Genomic DNA, 26,792 nt, shown 5'->3' with positions numbered 1-26,792 from the left:
TGTACATACCTAGGTGTCAACAGCACCTAAGCAGGACGCTTAATAGAGAAAATCTAGATGAGATTGTAAAACTAAAATGCAAATGAAAAGCTTTAAGAGTGAAACCTGCTAGCATAGGCTAATTCTGCCAGCTTGAACCCCCGAGTGGTTTGTGGCAACAACTGCACTTTCAGTGCTGGTTTTAATTGTCATGGTCTTGTCAGGCAGGAGCTGCAGCTCGCAGATATGCGGTCTCTCTAGTGAGAGGTGAAGGCACCTTCCCGGTGTCAGCTGATAAGTTTAGCGCTGGTATCTGCGCAACAACAAAACCATACTGTGCTTCTGTATTCCTTGCATGATCTCTCTGCTGTTTCTGTGTTTTATCATTGTGCATACACAGTGTGAATACACTGGGTGTGCTGTAATTCAGACTGTGGACTTTTAAAATTACAATCAGACAAGTAAACAGAGCATGACAACTATGATCATCAATTCAAAACAGCTTGATTGGACCAGTGTCTTCTCTTTAGAAAGGGAAAAAAACTCAACCCCAAAACAAAGAGCCGTTTTACTGATGGCTTTGTGCCTTCCACAGGCTGATGATGTGTTTTATGTTATTGCTTGTGTTCTGAGTCCTTCCTACCATTTCTGATTTTACTGCTATTATCTGTCTGCTGCCATCATGATAGTATTAGAAACAGAATGTAGCAACATCTATAATTAGAGTTGTCTACACATTTTCTTTCTATTTTCCATTTGACTCATATTTCTAACTTTCTAAATCTTTCGGTTTTCAAGTTGAGATCATCAAGACCAGCCATTTCTGAGAACAAGGGTGGTGTTTGTCCATTTAACTAAGCCAGATTTTGGTCTTGAGAGCAGATATATAAGAAGAGCAGGGCTGGAAATTGAAATTTGGCAAAAGAGAATACCCATAGAGGAGAAGTTTTGGAAAAAAAAAAAAAAAACCTTCTTTCAAGAAAGAGACCAAAAATATGAGGACCTTTAAGTGGTGACCTATCAGAAAATGCTGTCTTTAAAAGATGCATAAAATTGATGGAGTTATCTAGGTAGGTGCATGTGTACCTTAATGACGGTGGAAGTGCTGAGCAGACATTAGAATTATATGTGTTGTTTTCTCTGGATGAGTTTACAGGAGACTGAGAGTCATGGGACGGGCAGGGAGATAACTGCCTGTAGTGTGACTCAGGAGAAGATGGACATGCCTAGCTCCGTAAAGCCCCTGCCCTGCAGATCAGCCAAGGCACCATTTGGCTGCCAGTGTCAGCAGCCCAGCCAGGCAGGCTGAGCACATCTGCATGTTATAGGGAGGCACCTGGTGGGAGCAGCAGCATGGGCTGGCAGCCCTGTACCTGCTGGGCTGACTAAGCTGATCCTTGGTACCTCTCTCTGTAAGCTCCTCTCCAAGATGTTTTCTGCACAGTCAGTTTTGGCTAGACCTCACCTGAGCTGTGCTACTAAGCACAGGTGTGTGTTAGCAGCGTGTGTAAGCCATGAGTAACTTGTTGGTGTTATGAGTTGTCTAAAGTTGGAGCTTTTTGCATTATTTTGTTTGTTAAGACCCTTCAAAGCATCCTACTTTGTGTCATGTTTTGGGGAGTAAATTCCCTTCTGCTGAGATCCTTTCTGCTCTCACTGTGATACCAGAGAGAGTGCTATGTGCGGTTCATTGCAAGCACAGATTTTTTATATGTGTGGGACTGGCAATCTGTGAGTTAATTGTTGATGTCTGCATGCTGCAATTAACCTAATTATGGTTTTGATTACATTAATTAAACTCTTTGTCCAGGATGGCAGCTGTTTAATCATCTGCCTTGAGGCACCCCCTCAGTTGGGGTCATTCTGAACCCTGCTGTTTTGGGCTGGCAGAATTTGGTGAATGTATGATAGTCACCAACAGTACCTAGACCCTTTTTTCCCTAAGTCTTAAACTTTCTCTTTTTAAAACCCTGTTGTGAAATTTTGAATGCCATTGGTTGGCTTCCCTATTCCTGTTCTTGGGAAGCTCTTGAAAGTGTGGATCTTCACCAAGGTGGTGAGAGAGTTGTCTTTTTGCACCAATTTACACACATTTGCCTTCCGGTGAAGTGCTGGATGCACAAACCCTAAGAGAAAAATTAAGTCTTGCTTTGCTGCTGTAGCATTAATTTTTATTTATATATTTATTTATTCAGTACAATTAGCTGCTTTGCATTCCAGCTTGTTTTGGAGACCTGTTGACTTGTAAGGGTTAGGATTTGGGAGCTGTGCCATAATGAACCTCTGAGTCAGTTTTGGCAGAACCAGCAGTGGTATAGCATGATAGGTAAATGAAGGTACTGGTTCGGAGCTTTACAAGATGTTCCTATCTTTGGTAGCTATATTGAAATAAGTAGTAAATTGTGGTGCTTTTGCTGTTCAGAATATCTGCAGAGATCTGGTGTAAATCAGTAAGGGAGGAGGATTTTCAGTGGAGAGCAACATTTTTTAAATTTTATTTTCAAGGTAGAGAAATGTAGACTGATTATTTGGAAGTAGATAATGACAGAGGCTCACTGATTGTGTCTTGGGCTCTTCAGCCCTGGTTGCTTCTCCTTTATCTTGTGAACAGAGGTGCTGCAGTGGCTGTTCATTCCCTTTGCAGAAGTTTTGTAAAGATATAAAACTTTTATAAAGATATAAAACTGTTAGAGAGTATCCAAAGGAGGTCTACAAAGGTGGTGAAGGATCAGGAGGGGAAGATGTATGAGGAGTGGCTGAGGTCCCTTGGTTTGCTCAGCCCAGAGCAGAGCAGGCTGAGGGGAGGCCTCATGGCAGCCTGCAGCTCCCTCACGAGGGGCGCAGAGGGGCAGGCGCTGAGCTCTGCTCTCTGGGGACAGCGACAGGACCCGAGGGAACGGCATGGAGCTGGGACAGGGGAGGGTCAGGCTGGGGGTTAGGGAAAGTTCCTTCACTCAGAGGGTGGTCGGGCACTGGGACAGACTCGATAATCCTTGGAGGTCCCTTCCAACTTGGGATATTCTATGATTCCAAGTGTCAGTGTAGCTGTTCACTGTCTGTCAGCTAAGGGGTGCCTGGGTGATGTGAGCAGGGAGAAGGACTTGGTCAGGGAAGAAAGTCCTTTCCTCCCCCACTCATCGTGTTGTATACTTGTTTCTCTGTGTGAAAGCTCCAGCATTTGGGCTGATGTTTTAGAGCAGACAACAGCAATTCAAACATGCTACTAATGTTGGGCTGTTACATGGGAGCCTGATGGTAGACTCTATCACTTACTGACATGGTGGTTTGATTTAGTTCTTGAACTGAGAAACCTTCACCAGGGGTATTTTGACAGTAACTTAGAGGGATAAGAAGGTGTGGACATGAGGAGGGAGTATTAGTTTAGAAGTGAGATGTATTTTACATAAAGGCATTACAAGCAATTTATGCCTGGACAGTAGTCTCTGATCTGAGACAGTTCAGCACCTGTGATCAAACCATACTTGTGCCACCTCACAGCACATTGAACATGTAGTTGGGAAAGCTTGGCCAGACTGTGGCTTTCCTGAAAGCAAGGAGAGATGTAGAACTTTGGTATGGATTGGTAGCTGACAGAAAGCAATGAAGAAATGGTTACTTTAGCAACAAAAGACTCTAGACCTGGTGGAGTAAGTCCTATGGCAACATTAATACCATTTTACCTTTTTTAGAAGACCATGGGTCTTTTAAATATGAATGCTTCAGCACATGCCTAGGAGTGGTTTCTCCACAGCCTTGTAGCAATTGTGATCATCTATATGCCTATAAAAATTTCTGTGCTGATTTTGTAGCGTGTTATCATTCAGTCTATGCAGAATGGTCTAAGTGACTGTAAGTGCAGTGAAGAGGGAAACCGGGCAGTTCCATGCAAATATATATTACATGGAAACAAGGGCTTTCCTGGTGCTGCACAGCTAGGCCTCGTTGTTAATGCTCAGGGAATGAGCAGAAGGCACTAATGCAAGAACTGTGTTATCTTAATGGCGGTTTATTGGAATTGGTGAAACAAAAGGAGGAGGAATTTAGCTCTTTTTGTTGTTGTATAAAACGCTTCACAACAGTATTTCTGTTTTCTGAATGCTTTGGTTTGCCCCACTTTGGGGGTTCTGGTCTTTTGGGGCACACGGAAACCCCATGCCGTTTGGCTTGTGACAGCTGAGGGTGCTGTGCGGCTTGAAGCATCAAGCCTCAGGTTAGAAAGATTGCTTTTCAGAACTGAGAAGCATTTTAAATTGATGGCACTTTTACAGTGAATACCTTTCCAGAAGACTGAACAGCAGCAAGCCTACAGAAGCCAATTCCTTTATACATTGCCTTATCCCTTGTGATTGCTGTGACGATTAAATAACTTCAGAGTAGAAAAAGTTTGAATGGCATTTGCCTTGAGCATTCTTGTGCAGCGCTTTTTTAATGAGTTCCCACACTTCCAGCTTGCAACTTTTAGTATTTAAAGCTTTTTCTGTGCTTTCAGTCTTATTTTAATGTTGATGGTGTTTGTTTTTTTTTTTTAAGGACTTTTATTAGCAGTTGTCTTTTTTATGTGCAGTATGAAACTGGATTAAGAAAAGGATCTATATTCATTACAACTTAATACTGCTCTAAGTTTAGTCTAGCTGGAAGCCTGAGTCTATCAGATGGTACAAAGTTAGTATAATATATGAAGGAAAAAGCCCTGATAATGAACACTTGACCATTCCAAAGTATTTTTAAACACTTCACAAAATAATTATGAATGTTCATGAGACTGCTGTGACAACACATTCCCACTATCATACTGCTGTTGGAAAAGCAAACAAAAAGCAGTGAAAGACATTGCTCCTCTTCAAGGCTAAGGAAGAGGAGACTGAGCAAGTACAAGCAGAGGGAGTCAGGACTGGGCATTAGCTGCTGGTAATTCTCAAATCACAGTGGTCAGTGTCTGGAAGGGGAAACATACTACTGGTGTGTAGGGTGAAGTATAAAAAGAATTCTTTTAAGAATCTTCTGCCTTCTTTGTGACGCACGTGTTTTCTCCCTCTTGCACTTGGATTAGAAACATGAAAATGCAGTCCTGAGTATTCTGGGTTGGGAATCCTGATGGTGAATCCAGTCAAACATGGTTTATTGAGCAGTTTCTATCTTACCTGTGCCCTTCTCAGACCACACTAACATGAGGCATGGCATGGGGTTGCATTTAGAACTGTTCAGAATTTGACAGCTCTCCTTTGTCAGTGGCAGAAAAATAATGACAAATAGGGAAGGCTTCTAGTAAAACAGATCCACACAACTGGGGAGGAAAAAAGGTTCATGACATCAGCAGCATACACAGAAGAACCAGTGCTTCCTCAATTTCCAACTGCAGAGCAGTGATGTCTAGATGGATGGATGCTGTCCCTAATAGCACAGTGATAAGGAGAACTTGGGTAAGTGAAAATGCTGTTAAGAGACTTGTGGCTGTGCAGAAGCTCTTGAAGATCCCTTCTGCCAGACTGCAGAATAGCACAAAGGACATCAGCCCTTCCTTTCACGCCCTGCTTGTGACAACCTGTTTACTTAGGCTTTGTATGGACGATACTGTTAGGACCCAACATTTTTGTTCTGTTTAGTGCCCTCAGCGATAATCTGTCTGGATTTCTTGTCTGTTCCCCTTGACTTGTTCTGAAGTGTTTATTCTTTCATCTTTCTGACTTATTACCTAAGCTTTCAGTGTTGGAAAAAAAATGGAGAAAAGTAAATAACAATCATAGAATATTTGCTTTAAGATATATATTTAAAAAAGCAATTTATTTTCATTAGCCTCTAGCAAAGACAACATTCTCACTGTACTATTTGTTATTACAGCCACTGTGTTTCTCTGAGCTGACTTGCACAGTCTAAAGTGTCGTGCATTGCAGTCAGTGTACTGACACACAGGCTTCCAACAAAGCTTTTAAGGATGCTTGCTAGGCACAGCTCAGCCTACTACTTTTGCATTTCACTTGCTGATCTTAGCAAACATCTTCCTAACTCCTTTCTTCATTGAGCAGGCTTTTGGTGTGATTGCTTGCTCCTGGATAAATGACAATTCACCCAGAGACTTGTTTCTGTATCCTACTGGGAGCTGGTTACCTCATGTTCGGAGGCAGTCAATGCTTGTTAGCCTCTAGAAGCTGCAGAAGGTTCTGGACACACAGAAAATTGATCTTAGGGCCTGCAAAGGAAATAAGCTGATAGGCAAAAGGTGAAAGAAACCCTGCTGCTTATCTCATTGATGCTGAAGAATGCTGCAAGTGCAGTGAGAGCCAGCGGGGGCTGGTGCACGGGGGAGTGGGCCTGAGGAGGCCGGGTTGGGCTCAGTTCCCAGCTCTGGCACATGCTGTCCCATGGGACCTGATGCAAACTGCACCATGTCTCTACTCTACAGGCCTTGCCTCTCGCGCTCTGCACTTCTTGCAAGTACAGACCTACTGTCTTTTAGCATGCTTAGTACGTACCGTACTACTGTGCAGCTATTCCTCCTCTGCAGTGCTACTGAAATGTCTTTTTGACTTTAAGGACTTTGGTACCAGCAAAGGCAAGCCTGTCCAGAAACTGGACATTTAAACTCTCTCCATATTGTTGACCAGTTCAGCTGTCATTGGGTGCTTTCTGTTCCACGTGACTTATTCCAGTTTTTGTTTCTCTCTGTTTCTGTGCCCTCCTAACCTTGTGTAGGTTCTTTCTCTCCTCTTCTGTCCCCACTCTTACTTAGGCTCGCATCCCTGTCCCTCCCCCTCTCCAACCTGTGAAGGCTCTCTCTGTTCTCCTGACCATGTAATTTAACTTTGATTCCCTCCTAGTCATTAGGCTTCTCTAGTGAGGCCAAGAAGGTCTGGCAGCCTCTTTGATGGGTCTGCTAAGCTGTTGATTTAAATTTTGCAGGCTCTGTGGTGCAGAGAGACTGCTAAATCACTGTTCCCATGACAGGTTTCCGAGAGGCTGGAGGAAGACAGAGTATTGAATAGAAAATTGGAAGAGGTGAGACAAAATAGGAGGGCAGAACTTCTGGAAGGATGCATGAAGAATATTTTTGGGCCAGGCAGGTGACAAGAATTTGATAGGGGGAAGCAGTTTAAAGAAGAGTGTGTGCTCTCACATGGGGTATATGGAGAAGGCAGGATAAATGTTTATCCATCAAAGGGACATTTGTCAGAGGGAGCTGAAACTGTGGTGACCAGATCCAGAATGCTCAGCATAAGGAGCAATATTTAGGAGACAAGAGACACTTATCCAGAAAATCTAGCTGTGTAGTTTGCAGGCAGATTCTCTTATTTAATTTAAAAACAAACAAACAAAACCAAAAACTGAGGCTGTGTTCCGTTCCAACCGCATCAAGTGAGCTAGACAGAAAAATATTTTAATAGCCTGGTGCTCATGTGCTGATTGATTACAGCAACAGATCAAAGATAAGTATTCTGTCAAGAATCATTAATATTTGTCATCCAGTAGTAGCTATATAGTATAAAAAATCTTGTCTGCTGAGAGGTTTTCTATCCGTGCTTTGTTCCTAAGACGAATAAATGAATATTCACAGTAGTGCACACAGCTTACAAATGGTTCTTCACATAGCTTTTAAAAGATGAGCATGCAAATTATTACCACAATTTGTTAAGTGCTAAACTGTGTTCCTGCATTTTTACGTCTTTATAATTTGATAACTTCAATGCCAGTAAATGACGTATAATATATTTACCATGACTGTTTGCCCAAATCATATTGTTCATCTTCAGTGACTGCATGAGCTGTAAGGTCTTGTTTTGTCCTCTGTCAGTGGAAAGGAAGAATTTAAGAAGAGATGGTAGATACTATTTAGTTGATACTCTATGTGGCAGAGAATTACAGAAGACAAGTACTTCAGTGCTGAAACAAGGGAAAGACTTGTGATAACCGCAAAAACTCCTCCTCTGGAAGTCCTCTGATGTTGTGGAAACGGTTCTCAATCTGCTAGAAGAATTGGGGAAAACTTCCATAGTGACAGCCTCAAGACTGGTGCAAAATTAAGCAGGATTAATTAATTTAATTAAATTAATTAAATTAAGCAAAATTAAGCAGAATCCGGTATATAGCGTCAGCAGAGAGCAGGAATCTCCACTGTCAGGACATCTTGTTCTGGAATTCAAAGATCAGAGTTTAAGTTCAGGAGAAGTCACTGTTCTCATATTACCTGCCCTGTATCGTGATGATGAACTGTTTATTCTGAGGTGTGACCCCTGATGACATGCTAGGGCTAACATAAAACTTGAGATTCTGAATACTTTTATCAATTGCTACAGCCACCTTATATCCCTGTGGTTCCTGTGATTTTGCTGGTGCACGCATATGAAACCACTTACACAGGCCTTAGAAAGTACATTTTTCCTAGGATCTTTTGGGAGTCTTAGGGTTGTCGGTGTTCTCTTGTGCAGCTGGCCCAGTAAAGCTTCCTGCCTGCCAGAAAATACATAACTCTAGAGAGAGGTGAGAGCGGAGATGCAAGTGTTTATGTGCAAAGATATCTGCCTTCCCCATTCTAATTAATGATACTACATCATTACTTTTCACTATATAAATTGGTATATGTGCAAATATATTTGTGTTTTGTGCTGGTTTGCTATCACACTCACCAAAGCACAAGGCTCAGCTACCTGACATACTTTATAGATTTATGCAGGTGACTTCTGTGTAATGTTTACTTCAGAAAGAAATTAGGCAGTATCGCTTACACAATGACATCTACCCCCTGAGTATAATGATGTTTTTTTTAATAAGTTGGGTGTAGAACGCCCAACTGTATATGTGCCTGCCTTTTCTGCTGCTTTTAGTCGTGCTGAGTTCTCGTAAACAGCAGGGTCAGCCTGGAATGCAAGTGTTTTCAAGATTGAGGTCACAGGGACAGTAATGATTACACATTTCTGAAAGTTAGGCTATAACCCTCTTCACCATTCCAGAGAAAAGTATTCTTCTCACATGCAGTCATCCATGGTTTCTCATTAAAAAACCCATATGGTTGCTTCAGCTACTTTTTAATAAGTTATGTCTTCGTTAATCTGTCATTTCACTCATCAGTAAAGCAGGCCCCCTAGAGAAGCCACAGACTGTGAACTTTTCCAGTCTCACATTCTTGCACATACTGTATGCACCTATTGATGCTGGTTTGCAAGCACATCTGGGATTAGTGTGTGGGAGGAGCATGACTCAGACCCAGTCATTCTGGTGACAATTAGTCTTTAACCGTCTCAAATTAGTCTTCACCTGTGAATGTCATCTGTATTGCAGACCTCACTGGCTTACCCAACGTAATTAAAAACTTCAGTATTCTTATTTGTGTTGTAAACAACATTAAATATTTGGAGCTATTTAATGACATAAGAAAAGGGAAGCTTTTAGACCAGTTTGTCCCTAGGTTTCTTTGGGAAGCATTTGAAAACCTGGTGTGGAATATAGTCACATAACCTGTTTGTACTTGTTGCAGCCAGAAGTAAAATGTGTGTATGTGCAAGATGGGATTTGCAGGTCACTCAGTGCCAGCTGAAGAGCATCGTGCAATCTTTCTGTGGTTATTGAAGTAACACTACTCTGGGAGCCTGGCTTACCAAGGTTATTGCATCAGAAGCCTCAGAACCCAAGCTGCAGGGAAGCCAAGCAGTCACGTATAAGTCCAGTTAAGTGCAATAGCTTTAAGGGCTTAATTTCACAGCAAAGTGAACCTGAAGTGAGAATTAGTTGTCGTCCTTAACTCGGGTATCCATTCATCCTCGTCTACACCACTATCAGGTCAAGTGCAGTGGTGCTCTTAACTCCAGCTGGCAGGCCTGCCAACTAAATGGGCTTGACAACTCCGTAATGATTAACAGAACTGCTGTGTGCAACTAGTGTATAGATCATGGGTTGTTTTGCAGTGTGACCACTTGGAGCAAAGTTAGCTTCAAAGGTGCTGGTAAATGAAGGCCAGAAGACCCAAGTTTTCTCTCAAATGTGCACTTTGTTTTGAGGGTTTTGTTTAACTAGCTTTTTGGTTTGGGTACAATGTAGCTAATCTGGGGATGTCACTTCTCTTTGGAACGTGATGTGGAACAAGAGATGTACAATTTTTACATCAGCTAGTTGGGTAAGGCCAGCACTCTGCCACCCACCTCTGGTTCACTTCACAATGGAATCATAGTGCCTTCGTCCCACTCTGCTTTTATACTGGGATAATTAATAGGCATTAAAATCTTACCTTTTCATTTTTTCCCAGAGAAGACAAAACCTATAAAAAGACTGTGATGTACTTGCTGCATAAACAGCAAAAGCTTTTCTAAGTTAGTGGTTGAAAGCTAGTGGTTGACGAGAGTTTCTTTGTCTCAGTATTTCTCCTAACAGTGTCCTTAACTTTAATCACAGGCATACATGCTCACACCTGTAGAATAGTGTTTAAAGCTTATGTTTAAGTGCATAGCTAATAAGAAGTGAGATCAGTGCAGCTTCAGGGGAGGCCTTGGGTCCTTCCTCCTTGTATTCTTACTGCTGGATGCAGATCTGAACTTACTCACATGAAATGCAGCCAGCTATGAACTTACATGGGCACTCTGGTGGGAGTAGAGAGAATCAACCTGAATCCATTTATCATTGTGAATGTAAATGTATATATAAATATCTCACTTTAAAGTATGAGAATCCTGAAGAATGCTGCTGGGGCACTTCTCAGCAAGTGACTTTAGCCAGCGTACTCTTGTGTTGCATACGTAGTCGAGGAAAATACAGTCTAGGATTCAGTATGTGTAAGTGCTGGTTGATGTGCAGCAGGATTGTAGGGAAAAGGCCAGAAAGTCTGGGTAAATAACTGTCTCCTAAAGCCCCTCTATTTCCCTCCCCCAAGGCTTTGTGGAAAACTTCATACAAATCACAGAGGAAATAGCATAAACAGGAGCCAGAAAAACCACAAATGTAACCAGTTTCACATGAAAAGATAACAACTCTTCCTCCTTCCTTTAATCTTTTCCTATTTTTTTATTTATTTCTTTATGTGTAGGTCTATTTCAGTAATAGATTAAAAAAATCGGGATTTGCTTCTAATTGAGGGTAACCATTTCAGATGAGCTGAGGGTAGATAAAAAACAACTTTCAAAGCAAAAGCCTTCGTATGGGTACAAATCAGTAAAAACCTATAAAGAGTATCTGGAGATTTAATTTTAACCAAGTAATTGAAAATGGCCATGCATTACCCTGTATAAATTGTAGAAGAAAAATGATGCCCTTTAATGGCTCAGTCTTCATTTAAATAGTGATCTGTTCATTAGTGCTGTGAAATGAAATGGAAATCCATTTCAATTTTCTAGACAATTTAAATTTTATTGTCCATAAAATTCTACAAAACAGTAAAATGGTGTCCTTTCTTGCAAATTGCAGAGGATTTAATCAGATTTTACTATTTTAATAATTTTCCTCATTATGAAACCTGCTAGTGAATATGTTGAGCTAAAGTCATCCCATGTTGGTAAGTGCCCCAGTGGTGAATCTGGCCTCATATATTTGGAATACAGATGGTTTTTGCAGCTGTAATCTGTTTGTGCAGTTAGTTTCCTCCCGATAATCAAATTGGCGTGGTCTAGAGCAAGGCTTAGCATTCGCTGGAGAACACATGCTTAAAAGTTAGAGCATCATCAAGATACTGCTCCACATTTATAACCCTTCCTGACCCCCTGAAGATGTTCAGATAAGTATCTTGTTATTTATGGGAAATGTAGCTGTTGGGTTATTTTTCCCCCTTTAACTAGTTGTGAAAATCAGGACATTTTCTGGCTGTTCTGCCTTTTCTTATCAGAGATGAATCCGTGTTACAGGGGATAAAGCATGAAGAGGTAAATGGAAAGTACAATTTCTGTGGAATTATCTTTCTTTTTCTCTAGTTTTACAGAAACCTTTCAGTAATCTTGCTGACATTTCCCCTTGCCTGTCTTCTTGCTAGTTGCTCTTGCTATTCCATATTGTTGTATTTTGACTGAAATAAAATTTGATTCTGCCAGGAGCTGTCTGTGGGCTCATTGATCAAACTGCAGCGGCCCTCTGAAGGTCTTTTTGGTGTCAAAGGCTAAGGCCCTAATTTCAATTAATTTTTAGGCATTACTGTGTTTGGAGTTAGTCATGGCAATTATTCAGGTTTAAGAACTTACCTGTAAGCTGAAGCAGAGCGTGTATTTTCATGGCTGTTTTATGATAAACCTTTGGATATAAACCGATGTTTTCCCATTGGGCCTAACCTGTAAGCGAAGTACAGAGCCTTAACAGAAATATTCATCTCTTCAGATAATTTCAGTGAGAAGAGTCAGGTGAACTCCTTGATGTGCAAGTGCTGTTAATAGAATAAGAATATAGAATAATTTCCTAAATGTGAGAGGAGCACATGGCTGGAAATTCAAAGTCCCCTGGCTTGACATCTCATACCCAGGATGTTCTCTCTAATTCCTTTAAGTGTCGTGTTTATGTCTTATATTGGCTTCCTTTTACAGCAGAACTATAATACACAACTAGACTCTTTAGTCCTTTGCTGTGCAACCAGGAATACATCCAGCTCTTCACAGGCTAGCTCCCACTTGCTGTGCATCTGGTTACTTTGGTAATCTGCTTTTTGCAAGCATCTTGGCTGCACTGGAGTCTGGGGCTGCCATTAGACCCCCCTCTGGATGGCTGTTTGCACCTGTCACTGTAAATACAACACTGAACTGTCAAAACAAGTGAATGACAAGTTTTGTGCATCGGGATTCTTGCCATTTTACTTGTCTAGATGCTTCCTAATTTGACAAAATCCAGACCTTACAGTGTTAATTTGTGTTAATTCAGTCAGGTGCTGCTGTACACAGGTAGGAGTTTAGGCCTTGGCCCTGGAGGTGATACCCACCCTTCCTTTGCACAGATTGCCGGGGGGCCTTTTATCCTCCCTCTTCAGAAGCAGGATCTTGGATCCGAGGAGCAGCCTTCCACAGAGTGCAGCCTGGTGTTGGCCCTCCTCTGGAGCTGTTTGTGTTGGAGAGCTCTCGCATGGCTCGTGCTGAAGTTTGTTTTACTGGCTTTTATTCGCTTTGGCTCTGATCGCTGCTCTGATCAGTTTTGGTCTGTGTTTTCCCGTGCTGTTTATCTCAGCCCAAACATGCTGAAAGCGAAAGCAAAGCTAGTCAGAGATCGGCGGTGCCCACGATGCCCGGGCTTGTGAAATCCTTGTGAGCCAAAACATCTGCAATTGCAGCTACCAGCTGCGTGGGTGCTGCCAGATCAAATCAAAATCAAGAAACTTCACTTCTGAAACGTCCTTAAGGATGCTGGAGTTCAGTGTCATTGGAAAGCTTGGTGGTTTGCCAACACTTACTTCTCTTCTTCCATATTAAGCCTTAAATTGGCAAAATGTAAGTGGTGTCAAGTCCCTGAGGTAACGGGAGGTTATTTGCCTGTAGGTCTCTACTGCTGTAGTAGCAATCTGCTTTTATTTTGTATTGCTAGGAAAGGGTGCAAGGAGAGGAGGAGTGGGACTTGCCTGTGGTGTTTGTTCCAGAGCTGTTCTTAACTCTTCCCTTTGTGCCCTTACGCGCTGCAGACAGCCTATTTTTAAGGTGCACAGATGTTTCTGTGACTGCAGTCCTTGGTAGTTGCTCAAGTGGCTTCTTAGAGCAGCTGTTCCCTTGTTTATGTCTCTGACTTGTATTCCATTGCAGTTCTTGTTCTGTGTGGTTGGTTTTCCTTTTTGGAGGGGGGATGGGAAGGGAAAAAATGATGTCTATAATGCTCTGTTGTTTACCCCTTCTCAGCTGTCTCCTTACTAGTGGCCTGTCCTTCTGCATGGGGACATTTCCTTTGTAGCTGGGGCTTGGTGTTTCTTCCTGTGCTCCATCTGTTGTGAGCAGCGTGATGTCAGCAAATGCAATGACAAGTGTGAGAAGATTTGCAGTAGGATTTGACTAGGAGTTTGATATAATTTGCCCGTGGTCTCTCACCTTTCATCCTAGAAGTCAAGTGGTTCTGCCACATAGCTTGATGCTCATTCATGTCCCACGTGGCCCATTCAGGCTTTCTGCTTTGCTCTTTGTCATCATGTTGATTTTAGGCTTGCTCAGTTGATAATAGTGTGCCAGTCCTTCAGCCTTTGCCATTGCTACTGCCCTACTCTTGCTTGTGGGGTGCCTAAACTGAGGGGAAATTTAGAAGCTGGTGGAGGGAGGTGGAGCAGTTCAGTGCATCAGTTAGTCTGGGAGAATAGAGAGCCGTGGGAAGAGCCAGCACTAGCAGTCAGTGGAACAGCAGGGGTGACAGTTCCTCTGGAAACTCACTTCGAAAACCATTTTTTTCCCAAGTTGTAAAATGCAGGAATTCATGTACATGCTAAGCAATAGTAACTTGTTTTATACCTTGTGAAAGTATTATGCAAATATGTTGTGAAAATTCACAAACTACATAATATTAATTGACCTATTAGATTATGGCTGTTTGCATTTGTTTCTTTTTTTTTACTAGCAGAATGAAATGATACATCTCTACATTGCTTTAATAACAAATAAAAGCTAGGCAAAAGATTACAAGTAAGAAAAATATTTGTAAAATACAAAGCCTCCTAAGAAGAACCAAATTAAGCAGCTCTGCATCTGTCTTGATAGAAAATGGTGCAACCTATTTAAATTCTCTACTGTTTTAGAAGGTTATACGGATACTAGATAAGTAAATCTTATTTTAGATGCTCCGATTGAAAGTTGCAAGTCTACAAATAACAATTCTATTAAACTAGTACTGTAAATAATGCCTTGATAAGATACCTGTTCAGTTTGGTATTTGCTTGCTGGCTGTAATTAACAGTGCAGTGTTTTTCTTTTAACTGCATACTCTCTACCCTTAAGTAGGAATAATTACCACTAATCAAGACCCCTAATCTCAAGCAATTATAAGCTCTTACATTGTTCTAATTGCTCATTTAAAAACAATGTGTTTTCCTCATATGATTATGTTATAATCCATACAGTTATTAATTTCTGCTTTTCTTTTTATCTGATCAACGTTGATTTTGTGTGACCTCACAATGTGTTATCTGAAAAATGCCTTTGGGGCATGCATTTTTTTGTGGTTAATTTACTGTTGTGTTTCATCTTCGGTGAGAAGTGACATATTACGAGTTTTCAAGGCTGTGTTTTCTCTCAACTCACGCATGAACTTGATGTACACTAGGAACCCGTTAGTGAAACAAAAGTGCAGCTATACGTTTCAGCCATCTACTGTTTGTAAACCCAGGTGCTTGCTCTTTGAATACTATTTAGATTAGCACAGAGTAATCCTTAAGTATGTAAGAGAGGTGCTCTGTTTTAGAGGTTTTAAAAATTGTTAAATAGAGCTGATATGCAGGCAGGCAGACTTTCTGGATCAGCTTTCTAGAAAGTGCAAGTGAAGTCGGCTCAGTTTTAGGAAGAACTGCAGGTCTTGGGGGCAAGATGTGAGAGGTTGTTCGCTGGTTGGTGTTGGTCTCACTTGTTGCTATCTGATTCTTATGCACACATTTTGTATGCAGGGGATTTGGATGAGTGCATTTTGAACAAATCATCATCAATCTGATGATTCATCTCAGGAACCGCATGCAGCACTTACATCTGTAATTGGGGTAATTGCAAACCTCTCATTCTTACAGATAGAAATTCTTCCTCTTAAAATTCTAAAATCAGATCCCAGGTCTTCTATCCGTGGTAACTGAGACCTACCGTGACTTGTATTTATTTCTCTATTCTTATTTGTTACATCATTAAAAGTAGCAGATTATTTGGTGACCTTTCCAACCTGTATCTGACCTTCATGATTCACTCATGCGGCTAATTGGCTATTGAAATTACTATGCTTTTGTCTTTGACGTTATTTAAACGCTGGCTTAAATGGGGTGACATAGACTGCATTGTAAACGGGTGGCCACATTGTTGAGGACAATGTGTTTTTCTTTATCTATTGTCAGAGAAGAATATTTATGTCTTGGTGAGGAGAAAAAACCCTCTGTCCTTTCTGAGGGATCTTGACATTCATGGAGAGGAGGTGTTTGCTCTCTGCCTGATGTGCTGCAGCTCTGTATGCAGTGCTAGAACAGGCTATTGCTTGTTCTGCAGCAGATATTTTCTCCTTGGTCAATGTGTAGGCATGGTCACTACAGGTTTATTCCTAGACACCGTTTCTCAAAACCCACCACATTGCCTCCTTCCAGCGATGCATCCAACGAAGCTTTTAGGGTCAAATTAATTTGTGACCTTCCTGTGTGGCACACTTGTGGCCTTGCTTGACTCAAATCCATGCCCTGCGAGGACATTCCCCTCTTTTCCCCCAGTCCTTTTTCTTTATTTCTGTTGTCCCTTGCACATAGGACCACTAAAGAACTCATCATTTCTACAGAGTTCATAAGGCAATGCCACAAACTGCAGCAAACAGCTCCAGGGACCTTTGGGTGTTGGACATGAAACCATATGACCCGCGCTGTCACTGTTACAGGGCAGTGGTCTAAAGTCACGGCATTCAATCAGTCCTGAAACAAGGATCTTGAGGTTTTGCTCTGTCGTAAATTCTCCAACTTTCTTCCTGTGGGAGAGTGTTTGTTTCTGAAGTTTCTGGGGCTGTGATGTATTGCAGTGGATTCATTTCATTGTTCCTTTGAAAGAAAGGAAAGGGACACAGCTAACTATTTCTTTGCAGGAAAAGGTCAGTGTTTAATATGCTAATGTCTCTACCCAATTTTAGGCAGCAAATATCCATGGCTTTAATGTGTCTTTAATAGTAATAAAGTGGTTAGCTAATGATAAATTAAGGATTGTAAATTTGGGGATTTTTTTTTTTAATGAAAAATTAATGTAGGCAGCAATAATTTTTCTTGCCAAGATAATTGTTGTACTGGAGCATCGTAGCTGCAATTTGCAGTGGAAATTGCTCTAGGATTGCTCACCTTGTAATAATTGAAATGAAGAATCAAATTTCCTTTTTTTTTTTTCTTTAGGCTTCATGTAGCTGGACAGTAAAGGGGTGGATGGGGACTTCATTTTTCTTTTGCTGACGTAGGCCTATACATCCCTAGACATCAAATCAGCAGGTCTTGCTGTTTGCCAGAACACGAGACTGTTGGATGCCCTCAAATATGGTGGCCCGGAAACCTACAGATAAGAATTTGCTTGTGACCCTGTGCCTAACCTGTCATCTGTTTTCAGCATTGTATTGGCTGGCAGAAGAATGATGTTTCTGGATGACTTTCCCTGCTGCAGAGTTCAACCAGTGGGACATGCACAGTTTTGGATGCCCTGGTTTGGTTTCTTGTAGGGAACCTGGTAAAGGTCTGTGTAAATAGCAACGTTTCAGGGGTTGTGTTTGCATCTGCATGACAGAGGGCAACACAGGACATAGTAAGGGAAAGGTAATGTTTGTTTTTAAAAGCAAAGTACTCATAGATTAAGGAGCATATATAGTCGATCTGTTTGTTTTTTCTTTGAAGCATTCTTCAGGACTCATTGCATCAGAGCTTCAGGTATGGTTTAGCTCAGGCATAAATTGAGGTTAAACAGAAATAATCTATACATTGCTAGTCCCTGTGTCCCTATTAATATTCTCTACTTTAAAAAAAAATATTAGTTGGCATGGCTTTGTATGTATGTGTCAAAGGAAGCTGACATCTTGTTGTTGTTCAACAGAAGAAAACATTTGAATTGCGGTAATGGGTAAATCCTTCTTACCATCTGTTTCTGCAAGTCTGAGTTGGTGAGGCTGCACTTAAGAATCAAGGGGAAGGTCTGTTTTATGAGATTCAGCCAAGGTTTTAAATGGACTTCCTTTGCTCTCCTGCAGAAACAGGTCAGGAGCCTGCCAAAAGAAGTGAATTTTTAGGAGAAAGGTAATCTAACTTAAATCTAGGACTGTGCATTAAGATCTTTTTTTAACTTCATTGCAACTCCATGTGGAATTCAGTTTTCTGGACATATGTGGAAGAAGGAGAAGGTATTACTCTCTGGAAGCCTAGTTAGAGACCTAAACTCATATTCAGCCTTGACTCATATTCAGTGTTTCAGCCTTGACTCATATTCATTTTTTTGAGGCTTGAGTCTCTTTTGATAGGCTTACTTGGGGAAGTTTAGATTGGAGTTTTTAAGTGTACTTGTCTGTGAGGTGTGGTGTGAGTAGCCTCCTAGGTGGAAAGAAAAGTTCTAAAGTAGGTCTGGAGTTCAAATTCCACGCCTTGATATGGGCCTCTCACTATGAGAAAGTGCTTTTTTTAGATATTTTATCCGGGTGTATGTCTTGGACAAGGTTAAATATTGCAATGCCAACCAAATGAATTTGGCTGAGGCAAAGCTGCCTTTTCAACCTGTCTGACCATTCAGGTCATTCTAGGTCAAATGTAATCATATCCATAAATTCATAGCTTAATTATACAGATAATTAGAGGATACAGAATCATATTCTAAAATAATAGTGCAGTTTTAGCATCTTTAGTAGTTTGAGTGACCAGTGTTGTATTAGCTCTGGATGGATATTGCATGTTAAGCAGCGTTGTTAGATGGTGGCTTGCTGTTTTAAGTAATGCCCTTTGTTTTCTTACCTTGGTTATGCTGCAGCTTGTTACCCTAAAATGCAAGGTAATCATCAGCTGCAGTACAAAAACTGCACAGGTGTCTGAAGTGGTGTTTGGTGCCTTGTAACAAAGCTTTATTTTGAACGGGATAAAACATCGGACCAAAATTTCTTAGTGATAATCTTTCAGGAAATAAGTAAAATCACGGAAAATCAAGGACCATCCCTGAAGTGTTTATGCAGCCACTGGAGACATAGATACTTAAGTACAAGCTGTGTGTCTAAATACTATTTTTTGTATTTGCTCCAGAGAGTAAGTTATATGGCAGCTATCCAGCACACTAGACACTTGAAGGCAGACTGATGAATTGGTCCTGAAAGAGGAGCTCAGGGTTTGTTAGAATTGTCTCTCAAAGCTGAGCTCTGTACCTTGCTCTCCTTTTAACAGTTGCTTTTATTTGTGCCATTTCTGATAGCAAAATCCCTGGATCTACGTCTACAGAAATAGCTGCAATTGGCGAAAATCTGAGATTCCTGTGCAGCCTTTAACCTGTCTAGCATTCCAGAGGTGTTATGGAGCCTATTGGGCTTGAGAGCCTTTCATAGTTAATTCACTCAGGGTTTGCACTGTGGATACCAATATTTGTACTTCAGAGTGCATCCTGATCAGTTTAGGGGACTGAGGAAGCAAAGAGGTAGCTGTGCTGACTAAGCCAGGTAAGTGCCCCCAGGTCCAAGCTCCCACTTGTCTGTACAGAGGGGTAGTGGGAAAAGGGGGGAGCTGGTCCCAGCAGGAACTCATGAAAATCAAGAAGTTATACAACATTAAGAAGGAATTCTGTAGAGGAACAGCTGGGTAAAGACCTTGAGCTAGTCTAATTTTAAATTGCATCTCTCGATGATCAGGGAAAAAACAGACCTGTAAGCTTCTCCTGCATGTTATTAAAGTTTTTTTTTTTTGTTGGTCATAAAACCCTAAAGAGTCTTAGTTGGCTTATGGATATCTGACTACAATGCTGACCTGAATAAATAGCTGCACTCTCAAAGGAATAAATGAGGAAATATATATATTAAAAAAGAGGGGGTGAGGGAGGAAGTAACAGCAAAAAGGGGGATTTAGATAAGGCAAAAAGCTATTTTTTTAATAAATATCATTTTCAATTATTTATTTTTATCTCAGAGTGGAACATATATGATACTGACAATTCAGTGCCTGTTTTAGGGGACAGGAAATGATAAAGAGGAAGAATGTCCTCAGCAAACCAGAGCACTTACTGGTGGCTGTCAGCACGTTTGCTGTCTGACTGTTCCTCTCCCTGACTGCAGTCAGCCTCTCACCTGCTTATCGCCAGCCTGATTCCTGACACAAGAAAGCTCCCTGTGAGGTTTCCTGTCCTTCCCTTTCTTTCAGAGCTGGATTAGCTGAAATAGCCTCAGCCCCAGCCTCTGCAAGACATCAAAACATAACCACCAAGACTGCCACCAACCTCCTGTCCCATCTTGGGCTTTGGAAGGTGGATTTTCTTAAGTCTTGTGCCTTTTCATCTACTTCCCTCCACTACTGGAAATACTGCTTTTTTTTTTCTGTCTCACATTCATTATTAAACACATTTTGATCCACCAGCTGGCTTTGTATCTGTGCCCTGTGCAGACAGAAGAGCAGCGTGGCGGTCTGCGTTTGAGGGCTTTAGCTCTTGCTTCAGGCCTTGCTGTTCTTCTGCCCGAAGAATATAAAACATAATGTGAGTTTTTATGTATTATTAAACTTACATCTATAAATCACTGACCCATGGTAGCTGTTTATTACATATTCCATCTTCTGCTTTGATGCATTGTTGTTGTCACACTGAGGTGGGTAATGATGACTCGGCTTACTACTGTGGTAATGCACTCAGAGCTTGGAAATCTGTCACTGATGGCATTTCAACACAGGCACTATAAACCAGAGATGAAATTTTAAAGTGTCTGCTGTCAAGCAATTTGTCTCAAAATTCTTGTTTCTTCTGTTGTGGTTCCGTAAGGGTTTGGATGCTACTGAATTGTTTGATGGACAAAGACAAATAGTTGTGCTTCGGTAACTCTGTGCTGCAGGACTCGTCATCACAAAAGCAGGCGGACGTCCTCGGCTTGTAATGCTAAGTCTGACCTGCAAAATGCTTGTGCTCATCAGGCCTCCCTAACAAAGCACCAAAATTGCATGCGTTTCTATGGACTTGGCATTTCTTGTCTTTTACAGCACATTGAACATACGCTAATCAACGCAACATATTATTTATCATACTTACTGTTTTTCTTTTTTTTTTTTTTACAGCCCTTCTGTATGCAACCATTTTTGGTAATGTGACAACCATATTTCAGCAAATGTATGCTAATACGAACAGATACCATGAAATGCTGAACAGTGTCCGAGACTTTCTAAAGCTCTACCAGGTCCCTAAAGGACTGAGTGAACGTGTGATGGATTACATTGTTTCCACCTGGTCAATGTCCAGAGGAATAGATACTGAGAAGGTAAGTAAATTAAACTGCAAGGAAACAATTCACATCCTGAAAGCATTGCATTAAAATAAACAGGAGGTACTTCCTTAGTAAAGACGACAAATATTCTTTAAATAGTACCGGGTAGCAGCTTCCCTTAATTGTAAACTCTCAACTACAGCATTTCAGCTATTCTGTCATATCGCCACTTACATTAGTGGTAAAAGTGCATATGTGTTGCTGGTGATATGGCATGAAATAATATAAAAATGAGTGAAAGAGCTTGGTTTTCAGAAAACAAAATAACTAAATAAGTTCCAAGTTCTAGCACGACCTCAGAATTTCTTCAAATGAGATTTTAATGCAATTTTTCTGTTATAAGAGGTTGTTTGCAAGTACGTGGGCCTGAATGCAAAGTATAATTTGTCTTGTCTTGGTAGAATTTGATTGGAATATGAGAGATACAATAATGACTTCCAGATTTCATTAATAATAATAATGTATTGTTTGAAAGCTATCTTATTTGAGGTGAATGTTATCATCCTCATTCACTGAATTTACAAGTAAAATTTCTATTGTGTTTTTTAACATAGTAAATGGCCCTTCACCAGAACAAATGTGCAAAGCAACTACTTTCTGCTCTCCTGTTATTTGCCAGCTTTTATGGGGATAGATACTGTTTTTCTTCTGCTTGTGAAGAGATATCGTTTGGGAGGTGGTGCGTTCAGGAAATCAGACCAGTGCTCCAGTCACCAGCTTTCTGCTTGTCTGTTTACTTTTGTATTCAGACCTGTAGATGCTGGAGTTAAAGAGCAAACAAAGTCATTTCTGTCTAGTTGTTAAAGTGTCGTTGTGGAAGAGTAGAGCAGATGTGGCCTTGCACTGTGCTGTCTGGAGACTGCTGGGTACAGGAGGTACTGTTTGCTTTCCTCAGTGGTCTTCAGCATATCTGCCAGTTAGATCCCAGACTGTGATTTTGGGAAGCACTCTCTAACACCAGCTTTCAGGAATAAATGGTATTGTAGTGCTAGATAGTGCTGATTAGAAGCTGCTCTGTTTTCTCACAAAATGTCTTTGTGTGTGGTTGTGAGCATTGAGGTAGGCACATTTGGGGAAGGTGAAGAGACAAGACCTGAAGATACACAGTGTAAGGAACGCTGGTGCTTTCATTCACTCCTCAGTACAAGCTTCTATCATCATTTTAATGTAGCAACAAGAAAAAATTGCTATGTAAAACAAATTTGTTTTAGCTTATCTTCAAAGTCCATTCTTGTTTTCCTCTGATAAGAGGAGAAATGCTTTAGGAATGCCTTTAGACACAGCAGGATAACCAAACCAAGCACAACTCACTGTAGCCTTTGAAAATTACCTTAATAAATAGAAAAAAAAAGTCTCAAATGATCAAAGCATCAAAGAGCATAATATGGAGTTGATTTCAATAACCCGTGTGTGCATAGCTGAACTGCCAGTGGAGATGACCGTAAAACCAAGAAATCAACTTTCATCTGCATTGCAAAAACTAACACAATGTAAGACTGACTAATGGCTCTGCCAATCCATAAACGCTCGGGTCTGAGCTCCATTGGTTTGATGCCTATGTATAACTCCTCGGATGCCATGCAATGAATAAAACATGTATTGTTCCTGTGACGGAACAGTGGTAGTTGTGCCGCTGTGTAATGTAATACAGTTTTCTACAGGTGAGGCAGATATTTAAAGATGAATTTAACACAGAACCAATCTTTTCACTATTTTGTAGGCCACAAATTTGTCAATTCGGTGTTAACTGCAGGCATGCCAAGGAGTGAATAATCAGATGAAAGCAAAGTCTATAAGTCTAGTAAATGCCAGTACAACAAAATTTAACCAAGAGCTTCTGAGATTCTAAAATTAAGCCATGATGATCTGGTTTATACCTCCCATATAAACGAAAATCTGCTGCTGTTTGTCTGTAACTTTCAGATGTGTTTAATTCCTCTTTATTTTTATGAAGTCTGGAGACAACTTCTATTAAATGGAGAATGGAAAATTAGCTAACTTCCTCTTAGAATGAGAAACCAAGAGGTTTTTGGATAAGAGCCTCTTTTTAAATGTTCTGTTGTATATTCAGGTTTTCTTACTACTATTTCTATTACAGCAGCCCTTTGTGTGTGTGATGTTCAAATGACAGTGAAGTGTACTTGTGTATAATTCTGGTGCCAAATATTGGCAAGCATCTACAAATACAGAATGTTTTTGCTGCCAGAATAAATGAGATAATTGCAAAGACAGCTATGGCCACTGCCTATGTTCCATGTTTAATGCTGGTCTTTCTGTCCCGACCCATTCCTGTGAGCCTAAAAGTCTGGGAACTGACAGGTTTGGGGGCTGCTCGTTGTAGAGCAGGTGAGAGAGATCATCCATGAGTGACCTACAGTTAATTGCTATAGAAATATCCCTTTCAGAAGTGATATCCGTAATAGCAGGTCTGCTTGGAGGTGGGCCAGAGATGATTTTAGCAGTGGTAGAGCCATTTGCTCTTGGAGTAGCAAGCCTAACACCTGGTATCACTGCCTTGCACGGAGTTATGAGCTTAGTTCTTTGTTCAGAGATCTTGCACAGAGCATCACTGAGGGTGTAGGCATAGCCATTGTGCTTCATGTGTTACCTTCACGTTTTCCAGGAGTGTTTGCATCAAAGCAGCCATCTCCTTCCATCCAGGAAAATGTGTGGGAGTAACTCTGAAGCTCACCCTGGGTGTTCCTTAATTGGATGAAATAGTTATTACTGGGGAAAAATGAGGCAGACTCACACTACTCAGAAAGTGTTCTGCAAATAATGCATCTCGAGATGTACTTCATCACAGTCTTTATCTTACAAGGATTTTGTCGTCCTTGTTCACATTATGTGTTTCCAGAGTTTTTGCCAGGAACTTTTAACGTTTACATGTAGTAGTGATTCTGTATTCTTTCCACTCAGCTTTCTCTATTATATTAAAAACCTTAAGAAAGAGTCCTGACTGGTACCACTGTGCTAAGCATTGATTTATGTACCCTTGGGAACACACATCATCAATAGCCAAAAGTCGTGCAACACAGTATAATACCTTAAATCCCTTCTTGTGTGAGGAAAAAAAAAAATCTGGTACTGCCACTGAGGAGGTGAATTTGAATACATACCTGCAAACCTCAATATTACGAGCTAATGAAACTAGCAATATTTTTTTTTTTGTAAAGGGTTATGAGATTATACTTCTTTCTATACAACTGTTCTCACACTTGGAAAATTTGTGCGGGTTTTTCATAGAATATGTCTATCTAAATAGAGACCTACCCACTAGAAATGATCCCTTCAGCAGGCTTTTTTCCACCACTTCCCATACTGCTGTACAGCTAATTTTTTGTCTTAAAAACCTGATGCCTTATCAGGGTAATTCAATATCCAGCAGAGCATGTCGCTGAGATGAAAACATTATTTTCCTTCAAGTATTGTAAAGTAGACTGAGTATTGTGGCATATGTGTACCTATAGAAATAGGAATATGGATTGAGATTAGAAGTCTTATGGGGAGGAAAGCATTTCATAAACCTGTGTAGTAAAACAGGGATAATCATGTGGCACATTTAAGCCACACGCAGGAATTGATTGCCCAATTTCCTTTCCAGGTTTTGCAGATATGCCCTAAGGACATGAGAGCAGACATCTGTGTGCATCTGAACCGTAAAGTTTTCAAGGAGCACCCAGCCTTCAGGCTGGCGAGTGATGGGTGCCTTCGAGCGCTTGCCATGGAGTTTCAGACAGTGCACTGTGCCCCAGGAGACCTGATCTACCATGCTGGCGAGAGCGTCGACAGTCTCTGCTTTGTGGTTTCAGGGTCTTTGGAAGTAATCCAGGATGACGAAGTCGTTGCTATATTGGGTAAGTTTCACAGCTGATACACACGTTGTGTACAAGTATAGATGCACAGAGTGTTTTTATAGCCTCTTCTACTCAAGCACTTTCGTTATTCTTTAAAAAAGCTCCAGTCAGGTTAGCTTTACCACAGCCTGGTGAGGTATATTTTAATGAATTTGGCAGCTCTATGGCATTAAATATTTGTTGTCTGTCGAAAAATTGAAAGAGAAAGGAACAAATACTTGCTTAAGGTCGGTCATACAGGAACACTGCATAAAGTCATTGGCTTGTCCTTCCTGTTCCACGTAGGTAAATAGGAAGGGCAATCATCTCATCTCCAGATTGCTCCAACTCTGTTTCTTCTGGTCAATGGCAGCTGTACTTGAGCACTGAGATACTGGACATTCTTGGTGTTGTTCCTTCCTTGCCACATCTCCCTTCATTAGAAATTCCATTTAGGATTGCAGAAAACTTAAAGTGCCAGGCCTCCCACCCCTCTGATAAAAATCCAGTTTTGCTGAAAATTTTTCAGTTAGCTTGATTTCAGATTGTGTGTTGATCTCTTAAAGACAAAATAATATAAAATATAGAATATATAATAGTAAAGAATACATATAATGATCACAATATACAATCATATATAATATGTAATATATGAAATATAATATAAAAATTTAAAGCCGATCTGCATTAACTTGGAATGACATTTTTAGTGCAGAGGCACTCAAAAGAAGCTGACAGTGCTATGAACAACATTCTGAAGCAAAGCTAGGAGAAAAGAGTGAGATTATCCAATAGATATAGGTAAATGATGGGGTGGCTACAGCACTGAAAAGGTGATACTTATCCTTTGATTCTGTCAGACCCTTTTGTGATAAGGTAAATTCTCACGGTGGCTTTATCCAGTACCTGTTGCTCATGGCAGCCTGGCAAAAAAGACAAAAACTTTCTAAGTTTAAACTTTCTGATCACATACAGCCAACTCTAAAAGGAATGTCTACTGGAAAATGAGGGGGCTAATAAATATGCAGAGTTCACTTTTCCTCTACTTCTGAACAGGATTGCATATATAGCATAGTGTGAATTTCATGTCCTGAGGAATCAAGTTCATGATATTTTGTACTACACAAGAACCTAAAAAGGTGTAAAGTAGTGGGGTAACTAGTTCTTTTGTGTTCTGGAATCAGCTGTGTAATCCAGTGCTGTTTAATACTAACAACTGCTCCCAGGTGCAAATACATGCTGAGCGGAGAATGGATTGAGAGCAACCCTGAGGAGAAGGACTTGGGGTTGTTGGTTGATTAAAAAATCAACATGAGCCAGCGACATGTGCTTGCAGTCCAGAAAGCCAAATGTATCCTGGGCTGCATCAAAGGTTGAAGCCCCTCTACTTTGCTTTTGTGAGACCCCACCTGGAGCACTGTGTTCAGCTCTGGGCCCCCAGAGCACAAGAAGGACACAGACCTATTAGAATGAGTCCAGAGGAGGCCATGAGGATGCTCAGAGGGCTGAAGCACCTCTCCTCTGAAGACAGGCTGAGGGAGTTGGGGTTGTTCAGCCTGGAGAAGTGAAGGCTCCAGGGAGGCCTTACAGCGGCCTTCCTGTACCTAAAGGGGCCTACAGGAAAGCTGGGGAGGGACTCTGTGTCAGGGGGTGGAGTGACAGGACAAGGGGTAATGTCTTTAAACTAAAAGAGGGGAGATTTAGATGAGATGTTAGGAGGAAATTCTTCACTCAGAGGGCAGTGAGGCACTGGCACAGGTTGCCCAGAGAAGCTGTGGATGCCCCATCCCTGGAGGTGCTCAAGACCAGGCTGGATGGGGCTTTGGGCAGCCTGGTGTGGTGGGAGGTGTCCCTGCCCATGGCAGGGTCTTGGAGTTAGATGGTCTTTAAGGTCTCTTCCAGTCCAAAACATTCAGTGATTTTATGATT

The 26,792-nt window shown here is 41.0% G+C and overlaps 1 protein-coding gene across 2 annotated transcripts in view; it reads left to right on the top strand.

Annotated features, from left to right (window-relative positions):
* Positions 1-26,792, top strand: part of KCNH1 (potassium voltage-gated channel subfamily H member 1) — a 185,413-nt gene that overhangs the window by 66,857 nt on the left and 91,764 nt on the right. For both annotated transcript variants that reach the window (XM_040554071.1, XM_040554072.1), the window contains exons 8-9: positions 20,822-21,021; positions 24,632-24,884. In XM_040554071.1, the coding sequence (XP_040410005.1) occupies positions 20,822-21,021; positions 24,632-24,884 (453 nt within the window). The remainder of the gene's footprint in view (positions 1-20,821; positions 21,022-24,631; positions 24,885-26,792) is intronic.

The sequence above is a fragment of the Cygnus olor genome, chromosome 3, assembly GCF_009769625.2.
Source record: "Cygnus olor isolate bCygOlo1 chromosome 3, bCygOlo1.pri.v2, whole genome shotgun sequence".
In the NCBI taxonomy this organism is placed as follows: domain Eukaryota; kingdom Metazoa; phylum Chordata; class Aves; order Anseriformes; family Anatidae; genus Cygnus; species Cygnus olor.
This window is presented reverse-complemented; position numbering and strand designations above follow the sequence as displayed.